General features: G+C 33.9%; 1 protein-coding gene across 3 annotated transcripts; it reads right to left on the reverse strand.

The window, feature by feature from the left end:
- Nucleotides 1-226: 226 nt before the first annotated feature.
- Nucleotides 227-12,880, reverse strand: LOC129888981 (cysteine synthase, chloroplastic/chromoplastic). 3 transcript variants are annotated; one of them, XR_008766768.1, is made up of 11 exons: nt 12,602-12,879; nt 10,918-11,027; nt 9,442-9,499; nt 7,996-8,259; nt 6,727-6,864; nt 6,482-6,533; nt 6,315-6,394; nt 1,623-1,682; nt 1,205-1,285; nt 714-923; nt 227-554 (listed from the first exon to the last, which is right to left on the reverse strand). XR_008766768.1 is itself a non-coding variant. In XM_055964060.1 (10 exons), exons 1-10 carry the CDS (start codon nt 12,824-12,826, stop codon nt 831-833), a joined length of 1,131 nt encoding a protein of 376 aa, XP_055820035.1. In that variant the 5' UTR covers nt 12,827-12,880; the 3' UTR covers nt 593-830. The 3 variants fall into 3 exon arrangements, 2 of the variants coding, with proteins under 2 accessions (XP_055820035.1, XP_055820034.1); XM_055964060.1 differs by lacking the exon at nt 227-554 and having other exon boundaries at nt 593-923; nt 6,315-6,364; nt 12,602-12,880; XM_055964059.1 differs by lacking the exon at nt 227-554 and having other exon boundaries at nt 593-923.
- Nucleotides 12,881-22,704: the final 9,824 nt, after the last annotated feature.

Here is a 22,704-nt window from a genome sequence, read left to right on the forward strand (position 1 = left end):
CATATCATACTTGTATGTTAGGTATTTATTGCCGTTTCTATTGAGAAAGTGCTCCTTAGTAGAGTTTTTAGATACAAAAATACACATATCTTCTATAAAAGTACAAATTGTCACTATGTTCTATAATTTTTTTAAAAGTAGTCCCTACATTTCAATTTATTTGTTTTACTTTCCAAGGTTTTAATCTGTTTCTTTCTTTAATATGTTTAATTTGAAACAAGAAACATGTTTAATTTGAAATCACAAGATTAAAGAATATATCGGTACATTCTACCTATCTTTAGTTTAAAACCACAAGATTCAAAAATCTTCTTTACTTTCTTAACCTCCATGTCAAATCAAAACCAGATAAACAAACTAAAACGGAAGGAGTACTATAGAGTTGTTGCTGTGAATCATGTCATACTTGTATATATAATTACACTGTCTCAACAATGAACAACTTTTGTCAACAACTTGCAATGTTGCACTTGTGTCATTGCAGGTTCTAAAGAACATGGTCATACTAAGAGGATTCCAACTTCCAAGTTCCAGGTAGCAAAGTACATTTTCATCTGGAAAGAGGTAAAGAGGGGGGAAACAAAAAATGAAATTGCAAGGTTCAAACAGCAGTGAAATTTCACTCAAATTTCATGATCAATTCAAATAAAAAAAAATCCTCAAACCGAATCGATGAGATTATTTAAGCTTTGTTATGAGAATAATCTTAATACCTGATCTATTGTATACACCAGTAGCCAACTAAATATGCCAAACAAAAGTGTGGCAGCTAGAAAAGCCAGATAGCATTATTAGGAATTAGAAGATAGCTCGAAAAAGGAAGATCATCTTCACAATTCTGGCTTCATTTTCTCGCATTCCTCTCGTATTGACTGGAAAAGTATAGAGGAGAGGTATCGTTCTCCAAAGCTTGGAAATACAACCTACAAGAATTCTCAAACAATTTCAATGCATCTAAATAAGTGACACCCCTATGATATTCACGCAACAATGTAACATGCAACTAACTCTTAAGGAAATTTTTAACAACGCAGAGCTATTAAATCTATAAACTTCAGTGAAAAAACAAGGAAAGATGATTTACCTTGTAAGAAGTAAAGGGAAAAACTAATACTAAAGTTTGATGAGGTAGAAGAAAAAGGAAATGAAGAAGCACGGAAATACACAAGTGTCGGAAAAATGCAGAAGTTAAAATGGAACCTACCCCAATAAGCTTTCCTGCATTCTCAGGTCTCTTTCCAACCTGAATGGCAGCAAGAGCAGCTGCTCCGGAAGAAATCCCAACCTGATTATCAGAAGTAGAAAAAGATCATTCAAGTATTTTAAGATGACAGTATACAGAAAAATTAGATAGCAAACATAGTAAATTGGAATGATGGTCATACATATGAACTAAACCTAATATATTCTGATTCGGAAAATCATTCAGAGCATGGTTCGTAGAAAGATGTATATATACATTAAAATTGGAGCATGAGAACTTGCAATTCAACCACTCTTATAAGGTTTCTATAATGCATCCACAATCTGTAACAAGGATGAATTAACGGACATTTGAAGTTTATGTTCATTTAAAACTGTCTCAAAAATCAGCTGATATGAAGATTGGTAAAAGCACTAACCAACAACCCTTCTTGTAGCGCTAATTGCTTTGCAGTTTCAACAGCTTCGTCACTCGATATCTGAAAATTCAAGTAAATGAGTAAATACACCGGAAGATGACAAATTTTTATTTTTTCCTAATGAGTATCAGAAAATAACACATATCACAACCTTGTGAAAGTCCAAAGGAGTAAAAAATGCATCTGGATCAAATATTCAAACAAGGCCAAGGAAAGCCAGTCCTTTTTCATTCTTTTTTTTTGGGGGGACTGGGTATTATGACATATTATAGAATTTTTTCTGGTAGACTTTTATACAGGACATCCAGATTTTAACTCATACACCTATATGGATACACAAATAATTCACCTATAACTGTTAGCGGAAACGTAAAAATATAAGGAACAAGAAAGAACAACAATATTTAATGTGGTTCGGATCAGAATAATCCAAGTCCAACAGAGAACAACTGCCCTTATATTAACAAAGAAATTAACAAAGAAAGGAGAGAGATTCCAAATACATCTAAGAGAATTGCTCTCTCAACTCTCTACTCTTCTAATGTATTATATTATGAATTTTTTGGATGATTTTAACAATGAAGAATGGGCATCCATTTATAGGTGGCCAAACTTGGGCTCCAAGCACAAAAGGAGAAAGAAATACAAAATTTGTCCTCCACAAATTTTAGCTAGCTCTCCAAGTTCAATTCCTAGCCAAGTAAATTGGCACATGGAATTGAGCATGCGCATGAACAACTCCTGCCAAAACTTCTAAGCTTACTGGGCAATCCCGTTGTAAGAAACAAGAAGAATCAAACCTTTGTTGAACACACTAGCTCCACCTAGCAATTTTTCTCCTAGAGTTGCATCAGCTGATGCATACTCCCGCCAAGTCCTTGCAGTGTGCAAGCTTGGCAAGCGGGACTATCTTGGTCAACATGTCTGCAGCGTTATTGTCTATGATAACTTTCTCGACCTTGATAGCTCCCTCTTCAACGACAACTCGAATGAAATGGAATCTAACATCAATGTGTTTGGTGAACTAATGAAATCTTTGATTTTTAATCAAATGAATAGTACTTTGACTATCACATCTTAGAGTTGATTCCAGCTGAAACAAACTCAATTTTGCCACCAAACCTTTCAACCAAATAGCTTCTTTCACTGCCTCTATTGTAGACAAAGCGACAATCGATTGTAAAGTCGATTTCCAACTAACAACACTGCCAACAAGAACCCTTGTGGACCTCCTTCTATCAAGAACCCTTGCATAGTCAGAATCCACATAACCGAGAACTGAAATACCTTCACTTTTTCGAAAGAAAGCTCCTTTGAGATATCTCAATATCCACTAGACAACTTCCCAATGCCTTTTTCCTGGATTGGCCATGTACCTGCTTACCACTTACAGATTGAGCAATATCTGGACGTGTGCACACCATAGCATACATAATCCTATCAACTGCGCTAGCATAAGGAACCTTTGACATATGCTCCACCCCATCCTCAGACTAAGGCATTCATAACTCTGAAAGCTTAAAATGAGAAGCTAATGGTGTATTTATAGGCTTGCTCATATGCATATTACATCTCTCAAGAACCTTTTCGATGTACCTCTTCTGAGAAAGATGTACAACACTGTCTTCTCTTAAAATCTCCATTCCAAGAATTTTCTTTGCAGCTCCCAAATCCTTCATGTCAAATTCCTTGCTCAATAGTTTCTTCAAGTTAGCAGCATTAAGCATATCATCAACATACAACAATAAATAAATCATAGAGTTACCATACATCTTCTTGTGATACACACAGCTATCAAATCACTCCTTGAGAATCCATGTATAGTCATGAATGCATCCCACTTGGACCACTGTCTAGGGGATTGCTTCAAACCATACAAAGACTCCTTCAGTTGGCATACATGATCTTCTTTTCCCTTAGCTAGAAAACCTTCAGGTTGATCCATATAGATTATATCTTCTAGATCACCATGTAAGAAAGCAGTTTTGACATCAAGTTATTAAAGCTCCAAATCAAATTGTGCAACCAATGCTAATAGCACGCGAATTGAGCTATGTTTCACAACCGGAGAAAAGATCTCATTGTAGTCAATTCCCTCCTTCTGACTGAAATCCTTTGCAACCAATCTCGCCTTGAACCTAACATCTTCAGCTTCAGGAATACCTTCTTTCTTTTTGTAGATCCATTTGCATTCAACTGTCCTCTTCCCCTTTGGTCTTTCAACTAAGATCCATGTCTAATTTTTGTGCAGCATCTTTGCAAGAAGTTGCTTCAATATACGAGGAGGGCTCGAGGTCTTTAATCTCTTCTTTTGCAGCTACGAACGCATATGCAATCAGATTTGATTGCTCTATGAGACGTTCTGGATTTCGTATCTGCCTTTTGTCCCTTCCCTTCGCAATTGTGTATGGTTCATTGACAGCAAGTTCTTTAAGATCTGCATCTTTTGACTCATCAACTTGAGTCTCTTGATCCTTTTCCTTAGTAAGCTCCATCGGTAGCTCAACCTGCTCGTTCTCGTTTTCTGATAACTCCACAAAAACTTTAAAACTTTACGAGGATCAAGTATAGAGGATTCATCAAAGGTAACATCTCTACTAACTACGAATTTAAGTAAAGACAAACAGCAAAACTTGTACCCTTTTACTCCATCTACATACCATACGAATATAGCCTTCTTAGCCCTTGGTTCAAGCTTTCCTCCATTAACATGATAATAAGTTGGACACCCAAATATTCGCAAGTATGAATAATTAGAAGGTTCACCTGACCATACCTCATTCGGAGTCTTACTGTCAATCGCTGATGCTGGAGATCGATTGACAATATGAGAGGCAGTGTGAACTGCTTTAGCCCAAAACACTTTGGACATTTTGGCTTGTAAGAGCATACAACGAGCCTTCTCAAGAAGAATTCTATTCATCCTCTCGGCAACTCCATTCTGTTGTGGTGTGTTGCGGGGTGTGCCTGACCGTGTTATGTCTTGCGATCCCATGAACCTTGCAGAAATCATTGAAGACTCCAAGCCATTGTCTGTGCGAAGATACTTGATTTTTCTCTCCATTTGATTCTTAACCAAAATCTTCCATTCTTTAAATGCTTTAAAAGCATCACCTTTTGCATTCAAGAAACACACCCAAACCTTTCGTGAAAAATCATCAATAAATGTGAAAAGATACCTCTTTCTTCCCTTAGATGAAAGCTTAGAGGGACCCCATAAATCTGAATGGATGTAATCTAGCACCCCTCTCATCTTGTACTTGCCAATGCTGAAACTGGACTTCTGCTTCCCTAGGACGCAGTGCTCACAAAATTCAAGTATGCTGATCTTCACACCATTTCAAAGGTTGTGTTTGCTCAACATCTCCAGTCCTCGTGCACTCATATGGTTCAGTCTCATGTGCCATAATTTTGCCTTGTCATCATCAGATAACTGCACTGTAGATGCATTAACAAAGCCAACAATTGTGCTTCCTACTAGTGTGTAGAGGCCATCCTCCAGCATGACTAAAGACCCTTTAGTCACTTTCTTCGGTTATGTACTTGTAGCCTTGTTTATCAAGAGTACCCAAGGAGATCAAATTCTTCTTCAGATCAGGAACACGACGAACTTCTGTAATAGTCCTCATGATTCCATCATTGTAGCGAACCCGAACTGAATCAATGCCAACTATTTTACAAATTGCATTATTGCCCATTACGATAGTTCCTCCACTTATCTCATAGCTGCTGAACCAATCTCTTCGAAATGTCATATGTAGAGTACAACCAGAGTCTTAACACCCATTTTTGTCCATTTTTGCATGATGTTGTTAGTACATATTCATTATCAAAATCATGTACCTGCTTAACGATGGATGCACTCGCCTTTTCTTGGGACTTTGACATAGGGCAATCTTGTTCAAAGTGCCCCTTCTTGTGACAACCCCAATACTCCGCATTCTTCTTGTTCACACGAGACTTTGATATGTGCTTTGATTTGCTTCTTTCCTATTGGCTAGTACGGCCTCTCACAAAGAGCCCACTAGCTTCGTCATCTTTGTCTCCTTCAAAATGTCTCCTTCAACATTAAAATACATAGGCTTGTACACTATTATATAGCTGATAATCGGGATAACTTGTTCCCTAACGGAATTTAACAAGGGATAAGAAATGTTCTAGTAGAGTAGCACAGAGTGGAAGTGTGAAAAATGAATGAACTATAGCTGCATAAACTGTTGTCCAGGCTAATAAAGCTGAATGAACTGTTGGACAAGCTAAATGTGCTCAATTAATTGTTATCTTGGCAAAGTAAACCATAGATTTTCCATCCTTGTTTTACCAGAAGAAATACATATTCCATTCAATTTTGATTCTAAGGGATGTTCTAGGATAACCTAAGGGAAACTGAAATAGTGTTGGAAGGGAAGGCAGACTTAATAAATTGACAGAGTCGAAATATTTTGACCCCTAGAAACCAGAAAAAAAAAGGTTTACATATAGTAAAAGGTAAGACTAATTTGATATGGCATATTGGTGTATAACAACAGAAGTATGGATTCATGTTCAATTAAGGTACACCAAATTTGAGATGTAAAATTCTTAGTCATGTATATCATTGAAATGAGTATGCATGACATAATGAAATCCTTCATAGTTTTCAATTTTCACAAGTTTAAAGAAGATGAAATAAAATGTTTTTAAGAATGTGACCTCTATCACTTCATCCATGACATCTTGATCCAAATTTCCGGGAATAAAACCTGCTCCAATCCCTTGAATTTTGTGAGGGCCTGCACTTTCACAATGCAGCAAATAGAACAAAACAGGATTTAACTTCAAAAGCGAAAAGTCAGATCAACATCTGAATGTCGTCTTACCAGGCTTGCCCCCTGATAGAACGTTACTTTCTGTGGGCTCCACACCAATAATCTGATAAAGGCAAAAAAAAAAAGCAATAGAAAAAGAGTAAGAGTACTTAAAGTCAACTGTGTGGAGATACTTTCTCAGCATTTTGCTCCATCCCATGTTTCTTTCACATCTTAGAAGTCATGAACTGATATATGCATGAACTTCAGAGCTACACTTACAAAATGGCACTTTTTTTCTCAAGCATCATTAATACCTTAATGTTTGGATTTTGCTCTTTAAGGAATCGGCCTGTTCCTGAAATGGTTCCGCCAGTTCCAATGCCAGCAACAAGTATGTCGATCTTGCCTTTTGTGTCTTCCCAGATCTCTGGACCCGTTGTTTCATAGTGTATCTGCACCAGACAAGCAAATAAAAGTCCTAATGTGTAAACTGAAGAATTCTGCCTGCTTCATGGGAAAAAGCCCGGGGTAGTGAGGTATTATGGTTAGCATGTGTGTGCGTGTATATATAGAGTCCTGCTAACCTACTACGTGAAAGCAGAAGGGTGGCATTGTACCCATTTTCTGTTTTCCTTAAATATCATTTTAAACATATCCCCATCTTTTTAATAGTAGACACTTCTGGTCTTTTCAACAAAAAAGGTCTAAACACCCAAAACTTCCTCCTCTTCTGAATCAGCCACCCTAATTATCTTTCCTATTAGCCGGCAAATAGCCCCTCTCTGTTTCTTTCTCCAGCTATTGGTACGGTTTATTTCTTTCCCCATCAAACTCTTCCCAATGTTTTCTTCCAGGTAACTTCGCTCCAACCTCTTTATCTTTTTTCCTCCTCCTCTTTCATGTCTAAAGGATAATAGAAAAGAAGGAAGCATTGGTTTGGTTTTGAATCCTTTTGGTTGAATTAATCAGAAACCATAAATGCTTTTGAATTCAACTAACATGCTAAGCTTATGAAAGTTCAGCTTACAATTCAGAATGGAGACGAAATTCAGTAACCGCTAGAAACTAATATTTGACTTTTAATCACATTACTGTTGCATTTGTAATCCAGCATTTATCAATTACTTGCTGATTATTGTGGCAGTTTAGTACTCCAGTTAGTTCTTTTTTCTTGCTGAAAGTTCATGTCGATAAACTAGAGTAATAGTTAATAAAAGCAAATACAAAACAAAGAAATTGGGGTGAAGCTGAGCAGACCCATTGGGAAATGAAGCTCGGATTGTTCTTCGCCGGAGTCTTGTGTCGGGTGAGAATGAAAGAGAAGGAATGGGAGGATAGTTAGAAATCCACTCTGACACACATATAGAGTTCTTTTAGTCGCTACTCACTCTTAACAATTACGTTAAATATACAATGATTGGTATTGGCACCATGGAGAACTACTCACCACAATCGCCATTAAAACTTTACATTGGTTAGGGAAGATTGTAGAAGCCATTTAGTCACAGATAATAAGCATTCACTAATGGAGTATCATAAATTGCCACAATAAAAAATAAAAAATGAGCTGTTCGCAGAAGAACCTTGGGGTTGGCGGGATTGTCAAATTGTTGAAGGATATAGGCATTTGGTGTGTTACTCAATATTTCTTCAGCTTTTGAAACAGCACCTTTCATCCCTTTGGCTGGGTCAGTTAAAACAAGTTCAGCTCCAAAAGCTTTTAGAATAACCCTTCTTTCAAGACTCATTGATGCAGGCATCGTTAAGATGAGCTTATATCCTCTGGAAGCAGCAATGAAGGCAAGCCCAATGCCTGTGTTTCCACTCGTAGGCTCAACTAGAACAGTCTGAGACAAGTAGAACAACAATAAGAAATAAAGCTAAGAAGTGGGACAAAGCTGTGACAAGCACAAACCATTCACCTCTTCAGAATTAAGAAGAACAATCAGAAAGCAATTCAAACAAATTATTAATTTGCACAAGGAGCATGTGAGCTATGAGAGTCTACAGTTAATTACATGCATTATCTTAGTAGGAGTTATGAGCTGTGTACTTTTTTAAAAATAAGACACAGAGTATGTACAAAAAGAAACACACAGAGCCTCTAGAATGTGGAAAAAACATCCAAGTTCATCATTAGTTCATTATGATGACCGTGCACTCATGACAAGAGAAAGCCTTGTGAGCCAGTAAAGCCACGGACCTTTAGATGGGAATCAAGTCCATCATGCTCAAACCCCGTAACTAAGTGGTCCCAGTAAGGTCATCATTTTTGCCAAACCTAATGGCTACCAGACTTTTTATTTTGATGACCATGATGTCCAAACCAGCTTTCGCGCACCTCAACTAATTCCACGGGATACCTGCCACCTCCCACCAGCAACAATGGCTACCAGACTTGTTAGATCCATAAACAGCCATGTTGGAAGACCGAGATTGACGGAAGCAATTTGACTATACTAAAACGCCAGTAAAAACAAAAGACTTAGCAATTAAGATGACAAAACCAGAACCAACGAGAACTAGGTTCTATCTGTCCTCTTACCAAAACCCTTCTGATCCTCAAAAAGAAGGAAGAATTATGCTCAATCAGAAGAAAATGATATTCAGTCGTACTGATATCAGGTACAAGATGACATAGGTGATATTCTTATGGTTATAGGTCATAATAACACGAGGCTGAAGTGTATAGTAAATGCATAATAGACTTTAACCTAACAAAACATTCACAATAGTTAAATAAAGAAACTTCAGTATTTGAACATTAATGGTGGACTTATTCCTTTGATTCAACAAATACCCAGTGAAATTCCACAAGTGAGGTCTGGGGAGGGCAGAATGTACACAGATCTTACTACTACCCCGTAAAAGAGTCTGTATCCAAAGGACCCTTGGCTCATATGCCACAAATCCCGTTATAAAGAAGGAGACAATGGAGAAAATATAGCAAATAACAAGATTCCTTTGATTCAGAATGGCATCTATCAAGTCTGTACAGAGAGAGACAATTAGGTGATCGGCCAACTTACCTTCCCCGGAGATATGAGTCCCTTCTCCTCGGCATCAGATATCATACTGAGCCCTATCCTGAAATGCAACAGAAATATCAATCAATCAAAAAACTATGTCTCAATCTCAAACTAGTTCGGCTGGCTATATGATTCATTTTATCGTAATTAGACTGTTTTTACATTGGCAAGAACCTAACACAACTCCCATTTATCTATTCTTGGAACAGCCTATGGCTCTCTCAAGCTCATGTTAGGCGGCGTTAAAACCAAAAAGTAATAAATACGGGAAAAGCTTCAGAGATTGTTTTGAAGCATATGGGGTCAACTGAACTAGCTTGTTCACAAGAAGTACCTTCGTCTAAGATATGGATTTTCAATTGTAGAGATGTCACGACCCAAACTAGGCCATGAGTAGCACCCATACTTAACCTCCTAGGTGGGAACTTAACCCCCTAGGTGGGAACTTAACCCCCTAGGTGGGAGAACCAACGATACAAACTCCAACTTAGTTGCAGCAACTAAAATGTTTTAACCCTGCCAACTTTCATCCTTTTTCCCAACCAAGTAATATAAACGTGACTTATATCCTATATGCAGTATCACAATTGAATGTATGCAGGCATATGATCGGAAGGATTTACCTACTGGAGCACTTCGTTCCTCGCATCAAAGAGGTTAGTTCTCCTTCTTCTTTCTTTTCTTTTATGCGTAGCAGTGGACAAATAAAATATTAAACCCTATTCCACTTTATTTTAATAAATATGATATAAGTGGTATAGGGTATAAAATAAATTATCAATTTAACCTACTAACTAAATTAATTATCTAAAGTTATCCCTCAACTAAATAACTGTAGTTATCGATTAGTCCAAAATACCCATTAAAAATTTATGGAATGAGTCTTTTATGAAATAAAAAGCTCTAGTACTCAAAACGACTTAATGGGTCGTTACAAGAGATGTACCCCAAGAATGGAACAAAACATGACTGATGTCAAATTTTAAATAGATCCATGAGTATGATGGTCACCAGTGTTATAATTTTTCTTCTAGAGCTCAAAGCAACTGAAGGATATATATTACTCCCTCTGTCCCAATTTTTGTAAAAGGTGTTCGACTGGGCACGAAGTTTAAGAATAAAAGGAATACTTCTGAAACTTGTGATCTAAAATAAGCCATAATATTTGTGTGGCTATAAATCATCTAATTAAGGGTGAAATGGGAAGTTTGAAGTTTAATTGTTACAAAATATAAAAGGAAAGAGTCACATAAATTGGGACGGAGGGAGTAACTACCAGCACGAGTATAATATCAACATGTTCCCCAGAATGCAGACATAAGATATGATGTCTATAATCTGAGAGAAAAGATAAGTGTAATGAAAAGATTTATTTACTAAAAAGAAAAACAGTAACCAATTAAAAGAATTCTGCCGTTTACAATTCTAGGTTGAAGGAAATTCAGATATTGCGATACAAACAAAAAGCTCTCTCACCTGTCCTTAACACTGCAACATGGCTCCATAATCTCAAGTTTAGCAGCAATGTTTGCAACACATCCCTTAGCGATGGTGTTAAGGTAAACCATTGGTGTGTTCCCAATAAGCTGTCAAATGATGTAACAAAATAAGCATAAAAATATGAAGAAACAAATAGAATAGACATCAGAAGTTAGAGGGATAATTAACATCAACAAGTGTTATATGAATCTTTCCTGCCAATAGTCTTTCATACTGTTCAAAGTTGGAAATATTGCAAAGGTCTAAAATTAAATGTACCCATATATTATAATAACAAAAATATTGAGACTTCATTCAATAATCAAAGAAGCCTAACTTTTTAAGAAAAATATTCATGTCACAAAGCTGGAAACTAACAATGGAACATAGGAAATAATGCAACAGTAACATCAACGAGCCCGTGGCAAATTTTATAAGTAGACCAGCATGGAGCAATATAACTGGAATAAACTAAAATCAATGTCAATTAGAAAGCCAGACATTCCATAAGTGTCACTGAACAGGGCTCCTGAAAAGAGGAAAAAGGCTGAAAACTGGAAAATTACAAAGCCATTTTGGCATATCATAGTTAAACAGAACTTGACCAAAAATATTAAAAGTTTACACTTGTGCATGTTCCATATGACTACGGGAAAATGTTTTCCTTGCTGAAATCATTTTCCAGCGTTTGAATTGAATTATGGAAATACCAAAAGAATTGAATTGTGGAAATGTTATCCAAAAGGGAAAAATAATTTCCATCACTTATAGACAGTAGTAATTCTCCTTTACAAATATTTCAAGTCTAACTCCTTATCACTTGCTTCATTCAACACAGCATTGTTAACTTTAATATAAAAAATTTCAAACATTATCACTACACACTTTACTACTCCCTGTACAGTTTCCATACTAACTTCAGTACCCAACTAAAAACTCTATAATAATGCAGAAAAATAATTTCCCAAGGTAAAATATTTCCACGGTAAGCATCTTCCTCTGTATCAAAATCGCACATTTATAGTAAGAAAAGTGACCCTTTACTGAGAAATTAACTCAAATTCACCAAGTCTAGACAAACAAATACGAAACCCAATTCATATATCCTCCCAACAGTCGACGAGCCTTTAACATTTCAAGAATATGAAATTGCACCTTTAGGAGTCATTTGGTATGCAGGATAAGGCGGCATATCGCATGATTAAGTTTGAAATTAAAATTACACTTTGTTTGGTTGAAGTATCCCTCCTTATCTCATCCAACTTAGTATTATTTTATCCCATCTAGGAGGTGGAATAAATTAGTCCCATGATTATAATTTTGTCCACTAACCAAATGACCCTTTACTGAGAAATTAACTCAAATTCACTAAGTTAACACAAACAAATACAAAACCCAATTCATATATCCTCCAATAGAATCAAATCATCAAACACACTCAGATAAAAACTAACAACAGAAAACACCCAAAGGTGTGGCTTAGAGGTCAATAAAGTGGGTTAAGAGCCATCAGTCTCAGGCTCAAATCCCAAAAACATTATGTAATTTCCTCCCTCTACAATGGTACGTATCTCGTGGAATTAGTCCAACTGCACCCAAGATTTACCAACAGAGGTTTCAAATCTTTAAACATTTCAAGAAAATGAAACCGACCCAGATAAAGATTTAGTGATAAATTCACCTGTGTAACATCTTCAGCGATGTTAAGACCTTCAATTTCTGTAGGTGATTTCGTTTGAACAGACACAGCTTTGCAAACAACAGAAGGGAAAGCAACTTTTCTGTTAGCGTTAAACTTGGAAAAACCAAGTGATTGAGTTCTTAAAGGGAAAATTTTGAAGAGATTACTAGTTTCAGACTTAGTGTTACAGAGAGAAGTTAAGGGATTGTTGACGAAAGATGCCATTGTTGCTGCTATCCCTATCTTCCCTTTTTCTCAGGCTAAGATATTATATAACACAAAAATTGTCCAATGTTGTTACTATATTTATCTCTATATCATATTTTTTTGGAATTTTCCTCAAAATATATTTTTTGTTGTGCTCATAAATACTCAATAATAAGATGAGTGATTATAAATATAATTTTATAATGAATCATACAATTGATCTTTCTTTTTTTTTTCTATAACATAGAGAATAATTTTGTACTAATCAAAACGAATCAGATGCCAACCCCATATGTTCTCTTGGCCATAAATGACCTATCACACCCCAAAAGGACATAAAAATAAATTGAAGGTAACTATTTAAAGAGTTGGTCCACAAATAATAATTGAAGAAATATCCTATTGTTTGAATGGTTGTTTGTTTATTAGTAAAAAAAAAATATAAGCATCAATTTTCTTCCCCTAAACATGTACTTAAATAAAACTAATCACTGAGTCATTGATCTATAGCTCAAGATTTGCACAATCAACGACAACTCATAATATTTTTGCAAGTTTGCTCAATTTTTAGAAGGTATAAATCCCTCCACATTAAACCTCGAGGATACAACCCAAAAATAAATAAAATTAGGGGAAAAGGGGAAGTGATAATGGGTGGGTAAAAAATGGATAAAATATCTGATTCATATTTTTCTGAGGAATTATTATTGTCGATTATGTTATTCTATTTGACAAGATAACAACAGTTTATAAAGCAAGCCAAGAATGTACTTGAAGTGATTCAAACAATATTATATGACAACGAGTCAACTCTATCATGAGAATGGTGACACAAGTGATTAATTGGTTCGTTCAAGTGATGATTTGGCAAATTTGATTATAAAGACACTATTAACCTCAACATAAAATACGTTAATGTTCAAGATAGAAGTACATCATATCAAAAATTCAGCGATACTTTAATTAGAGAAAATAAAATACGTGTTACACTCTTTTCTTAGTAATCAAGTTTTATTCCATTAGGTTTTGATGGTAACATTTTTATTGAGGCAGGCGGGCAACTAAAAATGTGCATTCCTAAATATGTGTGCTTTTTTCTTTTATTAGGATTTTTTTTACTGAAATTTATTTTAGTAAAATTTTAACGAAACACATTATCTATAATAAAAATACGCCATGGGTTAATCTATTTGCTGATAATCGTGTTGCTACAAATGGTATGTCCCTTAGCTATATTAATCCTTAGATAGTAGATGGTAACTTTTAAATTTATTTGTTTCGTAGGAGTGCTGTAGAAAGTAGGCTTGTGTTAGCTTGACTTTAGTTTTATAAATGCGCACTTTGGTGATTAATAAAATTTCGATAATTATAACAATAATAACAAAAAAAAACATTTAAGGGAGAGCGTAATAAACTATTTTGTCAAGTTGGATGTCTTATTGATATACAATTAAAAGTTTAAATGGTATCACTTATACTTAAAATTAGGGGCGTCTCAAGTATATTAGTGACTTCAGGCCAAAATTTAATGAGAGGCCTTAAATTCAAAAGAATATATATGTTTTTATTTGGAGTCTATTCTCCTTGCTTTTTTGAGATACAAAATTGTTAATAATTTTTTTTATAATTGATTTCTACTAATACAATAGAGTCGCTTGGTAGCTGGTTAGAATTATGCAAGTATTAGTAATGCTTCTATTAGTTATGTAGGTATTATTTATGCATGTATTAATAATACAGGTATAAACTATTTCACCTTCTACCCCGCATAAAATAATTCATCAATTATCTCATAACTTATACATGTATTAGTTATGCAAATTTCTAAATTGAAAATCAAACATCATATTAATTTTATGCAGAAAATAACTTACTTCCTATCTAGCTACCAAATGTTGTACTCCGTCCATATTAAATGGACATTTTCTAATTTACACACTAATTAAGAAATTATTAATAGATTGATCAACTTTACTATTTTTTCATTTGTTCATATTAATGCATATAAAAGTAAGTTAGAAAAAATATACATAGAGTATAGGAATAATAGTATTGGGAATTGTTTAAATTCCAAAGGCCATATAAATTGTAGGTGTAAAATGAAAAAAATTTAATTAATTCTATCTAGATTTAATAAGTGATCATGTAATATGTGATAACTATCTTTAGTAATGAAAAAAAGGGCAACCTGATGTACTAAAGATCCCGCTATGCGCGGGGTCCGGGAAAGGGCCTAACCATAAAGGTTTATTGTACGCAACCTTACCTTGCATTTCTGCCAGAGGCTGTTTCCAAGACTTGAACCCACCTTCTGGTCACATGACAACAACTTTACCAGTTACTCCAAGGCTCCCCTTCTAATATATAACGAAGAAAAAGTATAATTTATATATAAATTAATACACAAATAAGGTACCTCTTTACTAACTACCAAACGACCCCTTATTACTACTAGAAAATGGACCCTCCAAATTTGGAGGCCTAAGGCAAAAGCCTATTTTGTTAAGTTTAAGTTGTCCGCTTAAAGTGACAATATAACTTGTACTTGCAATTTGTAACTTAGATCCTGTTTGAATTGATTTATTTTAGGTATTTTTAAGTTAAATTAATTTTTAATAGTATTTGAAAAAAAATTAAAAAAGTGTTTTTAAACACTTATTTTGTAAATTAAAAATAAGCCAAAAATTATAAATTAAAATTTTTAACTTAGAATTTTTGACTTATAAGCCGTAATCCATAGGAGACATACCAAAAGAAATGGAAAAAAAGAGGAAAACATTATTTTCCTAATATTTATCTTCTCTTCCTATTACTAGTTTTAGTTAATTAATAATTACATAGTTCTTTCTATATTATCTTTGTTTTATGACAATTTTCTTCTTTTCATGTTATTTTATGTGGCGGCATATGAAGTGCAAAAAAATGAAACTACTTAATTACTAATTATACATGATTCGAACATAATTTTTTTCAAAATAAAATAATTCTCATCTTTCCATTCCAAGCAAAATACCAAACTCAAATCGACCAGTCAATTTCAAGATCTTTTGTTTATATATATAATTAATTAAGTATGAATTTTATTTTATTAAATCACCTAATAACTATGATAAGTTATATTAATCTGATATAAGCACTTTTACAGACTACAATTGAACCTAAAAATCCGAATTATTTATGAAATCGTACTAAAAAATATAACCAAAAAATGATCAAATGCATAAAATCTACGTGTATCTTTGTCTTTGGCCAATAAATGAGAGCTCGGAGTCAAAAGAGTAATTTTTTTAACAAAAATTTTAAAATGACGATTAATTTTAGTTTGAAACTAAAAGGGTAAAAACACACCCTGACGTGCGATTTTCCCTTAGTCAGTTGACGTCCGTCCGTCAGTAAAGGAAGTCTCATGACAGGATGCGACTTACAAGTCGCACCTCAGCCAGTGACTTCCTTTGAATAGTGGGTCCACGTGCCTCTTTCCATTCCTACACCATCCCTAACCCCCACCTCGTTGCCCACCCCCAACCTAAAACCCTTTTTATAATTTAGATATTACATTTTTTTATAAATTTGTGTAATTATGTTTTAGATTATATAAGGTTTGTTTCTTTCCAAAGTATTAAATTTGCTATTGATTTTTTTTGTTCTTGAATTTCTTGAAGTTCTAATCTTTTTAAACTTGTTTTTCTTGTTAGAGTCTAATTTGAGTTGTTTTTTTTAAATTACTCAATATCGAATTAATATATATATATATATATATATATATATATATATATATATATAAAGCTAACTAAAAAAGAAGTGATGTGACACCTCTCAATGGCCAAAGATCGTATTTGAGCCCGTTTGGATTGACTTTAAGTTGGTCAAAACCAACTTAAAGCCCCTTTTTAGCTTTTGGACGTGTTTGCCTAATGCTGACTTTAAGCCATAAAGTTCTTAAAGTCAGTCAAAAATGAAAAGTTAGGATTCCTAACTTTTTTTCCAAAGTGCTTAAAGTCATTTTCTTTGACCATGGAAATTACTTTTATATCCCTTATATTTTAACTAAATTCTCAAACTACCTTTTTTTATTCTTTTAACCCTAAAATTCACATCATAAGCACTTTTATCCAAACACTCAACTGCTTATTTATAAAAATAACTTTCAGCACTTCAAAGTTCTAAAAGCACTTCATACATAAAAGCTACTTTTTTTAAGCCCATCCAAACGGGCTCTTTATCTTTTTTCTTCTTTTTTCTTCTTTTTTTCTTATTTAAATTAATTATTTTATTGTAAAAATAAATAACTTAATTTATTATAAATAAATATTTTACTAATGAAGGACATTTACAACAAAAACTCTTCGGATGACATACCCTTTTAAAATTTATACTTATTTTAGATGTTGTTATGACATTTCAATAGCAACGGTTTCAACATTTAAAATTTAAATCAGAGAATTCTAGGAAAAGGAAATTAATAATAGTAGTAGTTACAAGTTATAATTAACCTTGATAACGTGCATGAGAGGAGAGATCAAGAGACTTGTTCAACAATATTTAAACTCAAACAATCACAAAACATATCAAGAAAATACAAACATTTAACGTCGATGTGCTTATTCTTGAAGGAACACTCTTCCTAAGTTATTTATTCTATTCATACTCCCACTTCCCAACTATATTGATTATTTTCATATTTTCTATAAATTGAATATATTGTGTGATAATATCTATATATAGTTTATCGTATTCTATAATATATTTGTTTTATGCACTATTAATTTAATATCTTTTTTGTTAATCATATTAAGACTTGAGAATATTAAATAGGTAATTTTTCCAAAATTCCATAGTGAAAAAGCTCAATTACAATTTATCCTGACTTTTTTGGTAATTACCCGAATTCTTTTTTTCCCCAAGATTTCTGATACATATGAATGAAGCTGATACATCGCGATTTAATACATAAGTCCTTTTCATGATACATCGCTAGTTGATACAAACCAAACATTGTAATATCAATAAAACTTATGAATTAGCTTACACCTAATATATCATGAACACAACAAAAATAGCATTAAAACTTATGTTTTACTCATACATTGTGTGTTTGGTTTGTATCAACTAACGATGTATCATGAAAAAGACTTATGTATCAAATCACGATGTATCAGCATCATTCATATGTATCAGAAGATGGATTTTTGATTTTTTTACAAATGGTAAGGAATAATTAAAAATATAGGAATATAAGGTGTGTAATTTGGTAATTTTTCCTATTAAAATTTGTGTAAGTGAGAAATAAAAAAATTTAAAAATATGAAACTCCTTTTGATCATTTTCTCTTCATCTTTCTTTTTTTAATAACCCGAAATAATTTTAAATTCAATTAACCAACTTTTCATCTCTCACTATAATCGTGTTCTTTATTAGATATCTTAATATGTTTTTATGTGTTCTTTCACATCCAACCTTCTTATATTCTTAATTTTAATTTTTTATTATGCGTTGATTATATAATAAAGAAGCACAAATAAAAAAGATGAGAAAAAAAATAAGGAGGTCACAATTAATGCCAATGTCCAGAATGATTTCATGGTCAAGAACAAGTACTAATGGAATGAATTTAGATGTTGCAGCTGGAGAAACAAATGCATATGAAGAAGTAAAATTCGGGAAGAAATAAGGATATGACCATAATTGTAATGAACTTCAAGGTTATTTTTGAAAATTTTCGTAAAAAGACTATTTTATCCCTTTCGATAGTTTTCCCGGGTCATATTTGATTGATATCTGATTTCGGTTTTGTAGTTTTCTTGAAAAGTTGAGATTTGTATAACTTACATAAATCCCATAGCGTTAAGAATCAATTACATCATATCCCTATTCTTTTTCAAATTACAAAAATTCCTTATTTTTTGAGAAACTCGGATACATAAGTCATCTTCCCTGTTATATAGTGATGCATTTAATGCTGTTGTGGTAAAAAAAGAAAATTAATGGAAGATTTGTTAATTGAATATTTTGTTACGTTTTAAAAGGAAAAAAGTAAATAAAGTGTCACGCCCCGGGAGGGTATCCTAGGCGTGGTCGACACTCGAAAGCCATTTCTGGCCTTCAAGCGAACCACTTGGTCCAGTCACACTTTCATTCAATCACATTCTATCAGCGGAAGACTCTATTATGGACTACTAACCATAATATAAGGCCAAAGGCCAAACAACTATCAAATCAAAAATCAGCTAGGATAAAGCTAGTCAAAACGGACAATCCAACACTTCCACACTCTAGTCTATGAAGCCTCTATCAACAATCTAGGAGGTGCCCATGACAAGTCTATGGCTACCAACAATCAAAACAAAAGAACAAAGCAAATCACAACTACAAAGATAAAACTCGGTATTCTCCGGAACAGGGAGGACTCACCAACTAGCTGGAAGTAATGAGATCTTCAACGGTGTGCCGGTTGATGATCTCGAGTACCTGTCTCTACATCATGAAATGATGCAGGCCAAATGGCGTCAGTACATGGAATGTACGAGTATGTAAAATGGTCGAATGAAACACATCAGAAAGAATCAAACCAATTCGGAAACTCAACTCAGAAAGAAGAACTACTCAATCAAGTGTCCTAAGTCTAAACAAGAATATGGTTTAGACGGGACCAATCACATACAATTCAACCCAATCCAACTCAGAGTACTATCCAGACCTATATGAGAGTTTCTCTTATCCGACAACCATCACTTATGAGCCAGTGATAGTACAACAAACCGACGTTGTTACCGCGTCCGTTCATACTTTGCCAGGGTATGAACGAATCAACCAATCATGGATCCAATCCAACCAAGTCCTATAATGTCAGGACAAAAATTTTGGCGAAACATCCGACTTTAACGGTTCAATCCCCTCCTATGTTTGGCGACGTAGTTATTAAATTCGAGTTATTACTTACTCTCACCCAATTCGGTACTCGATACTCCTCCCAAGACTCAATGCTCATAAAACTCCATCCAATCAACTCAATCAAATCATATCGACAAGTCTCATTTAGAACCTTGTCAACTCATCAACTCTATCACAATCAAACCTCTCCCAATCATACTATCTGATCAATCCCAATCATATCTTTCAAGAGTAGATTAAATATGCATTTATAACAACATACAAACCTATCCAATCGTTCCTCTATTCATTTAACAAATCTTTTGGGACTCATCACAACTTCAAGGTTTTAAATCAACAATTCAAGATAAGCAACATGTTTAAGAAATTAACATTCTTTATAATAATCAACATAGTTAAGAAATTAACAATATATGTTCGACCTCTCATCTCAATCAACTCATACCAACATGTAGCACATCACTTTCTTAACTCCACAACATCAACATAATAAAAATTAGGGTAATAGATGAAAATGACCTATATGGACCTAACTCTATCAATAAACGTCATTCTTATGAACAATCAATCTCAAAGAAGATGTAGGGCACATGGGTGGACTCAACCCATGCTTTGAGTAGCCTTACATACCTTAGTGAATACTTTGAAGAAACCTTGATGTTAGGTCTTCAATGAAAGGCTTGAATCTTTGAAGTTCTTGAAGGCAATCCTTGTTGGAGAAAGATTTGAAGGAGAAGAGAGGGAATTTCTAAGGCTTTTAGAGAGAGAGAAACTAAAAAATGGTCCAAGGCCAGTGTGTATATATAATTTGGAAAATGCCCAATTTGACCTTTCTTCAAAAATCTGGAAAAAGGGGCTAAAACACTCTTGGCGCGATAGTGGCGCGTTGCGCCACTGCGGCGCCAAGTCGAATATAGGCTTAAAACCTGCACATCTGATAGTGGCGCATCACGCCAAGGACCAAACTACTGAGGTTGTTTTATGGCGCGATAGTGGCGCGTCACGCCCTTACAGCGCCAAGCCTATATTTTCTGGATTCTGAAAAATAGGCTTAAAAACCTTACACATCTCGTAGTGGCGCACCGCGCCAGGGACCAAACTACTGAGGCTTGTTCCTGACGCGATAGTGGAACGTCGCGCCACTGCGGCGCCAAGCCCAGGTTCCGAGCAGTTGCCACCTAGGCCTGAAATTCCTACAGTACTAGTCCGTCATAGGAGAGTTATAACTTTTGACTTCGAACTCTAAAAATTACAATCTTGGCGGCGATGGAAAGAAGAGTCGAAGACCTTTAATTTAATAGGTCATGGGCCACCCAAATCGTCATATTTCAAAAGATATGGTCGCTAGAAGTCGACCCCTTCTACCGACTCATTCTAAAACTTAGACAAGACGAATTCTTTGGACTTAGCTTGGTTCTAAAGATCCTTTGTGACCCCACATCACCTCTAACACTCTTCCATTCCTTGGGAACTCATCCTAACTCATGCATACACTTCACAATAGCCGGGTTCGATCCTACACATATACGAAGAAGGGTCTGAATCCTAGTGAAGAATTTTGGAGGGTGTTACATAAAGAAAGCATAAATTATGAAAATTTTTTATTGGCAATAGGATTCAATCCCTGGCAAATTGAAACATGCTAGTATAATTCAAAATTCAAAATTCTAATTCCCATTCTTCCAAAAAAAACTCTCAATTTTTGAATCAAAATTGTCGACAAATTGTACTTATACAACATGAACCTGTCAATTTTATTGAGATATTCTGAAATCTAAAAAAGTGAGGTGAGGTATGAACGATACAAAAGTGACAGAATTGTTATTGGTTAAAATACGGGAGTTGGTGGTGGCTCCGGTAAGGACTTTGAGTCAAGATTAATGGATGGAACCATTGTTAAAAGTGAAAAAAAGTTACGAGAGTTGGTACAGAGCAAAGAAGAATGTGTAGAAGGATTTTGTCATCACTTTTTTTGTTTTCAACAAATCAGATTGTTGATTTTTTTTCTATCTTTTGTTGTTTATCTTTTGTGATACATATAGGTTCATATTTTTAATGTATCTAGTTGGTTTTCTTTCTTAAATTAATGTAGTATGACTTCGTTTCAATATTATGATACATTATATTTTTATCATGCATAATATATTGTGTTCAAATATTAGTTTTGATACATAACCTTAATTTATTAAAATACAAATTAGTATGTATCATGTTCATAGTTATTTATTTGATACATAACTATTACAAATTTTGTTATTTTTTACTATCAAATACATACATCTTAACTTATTCAACTAGAAGGTTGTGTATCTGTAGATATTATTAAATATAATTGTTGATATATAAACATTAGTGTTTTTATAACAACAACAATTTGTATCATATTCATAGTTATGTATATGACACAACATTGATAGAACAGCTGGTTGGATTTTTTGATTTTTTGTTGTTAATCTTTTTCTGATACATATGAATTCTGGACATGATACATAAATTTGAATTTATAATAAATGTATTTGATACATAACAACTACCAGTAATGTCTCTATCTTAAATATAACATCTTATGGCAATAATTACCTATTTAATGTATCTAGTAGAAATAATGCACTTAACGATTCAAACAAGGTAAATAAATAGTAATGTATTATGATAAATTTATCCATCTCAAAAATATAATTCAAATGTAATGTAACATAATATTGAAACGAAGGCATTATACATTACTTTAAGAAACAAAAACAGTTAGATACATTAAAAATGTGAACCTATATGTATCACAAAAAGATGAACAACAAAAATCGACCTTCATCTATATTTATCATTAATTTTTTAAGATGAAAAAACTAAAAAAAAATAAAAATTTAAGTGATGGAAAGAAATTTACCCCTTGAATAACATGAAATCATTAATTGGAAAGAGAAAATATTTAAAATTAAAAAATAGATTAATGGATGTAACTGTGAAGAGATTTGTGGAGTGAAAAAAGAAAGGAAATCATGGGT

Source organism: Solanum dulcamara, chromosome 5, assembly GCF_947179165.1.
Source record: "Solanum dulcamara chromosome 5, daSolDulc1.2, whole genome shotgun sequence".
NCBI classification, from domain to species: Eukaryota; Viridiplantae; Streptophyta; class Magnoliopsida; order Solanales; family Solanaceae; genus Solanum; species Solanum dulcamara.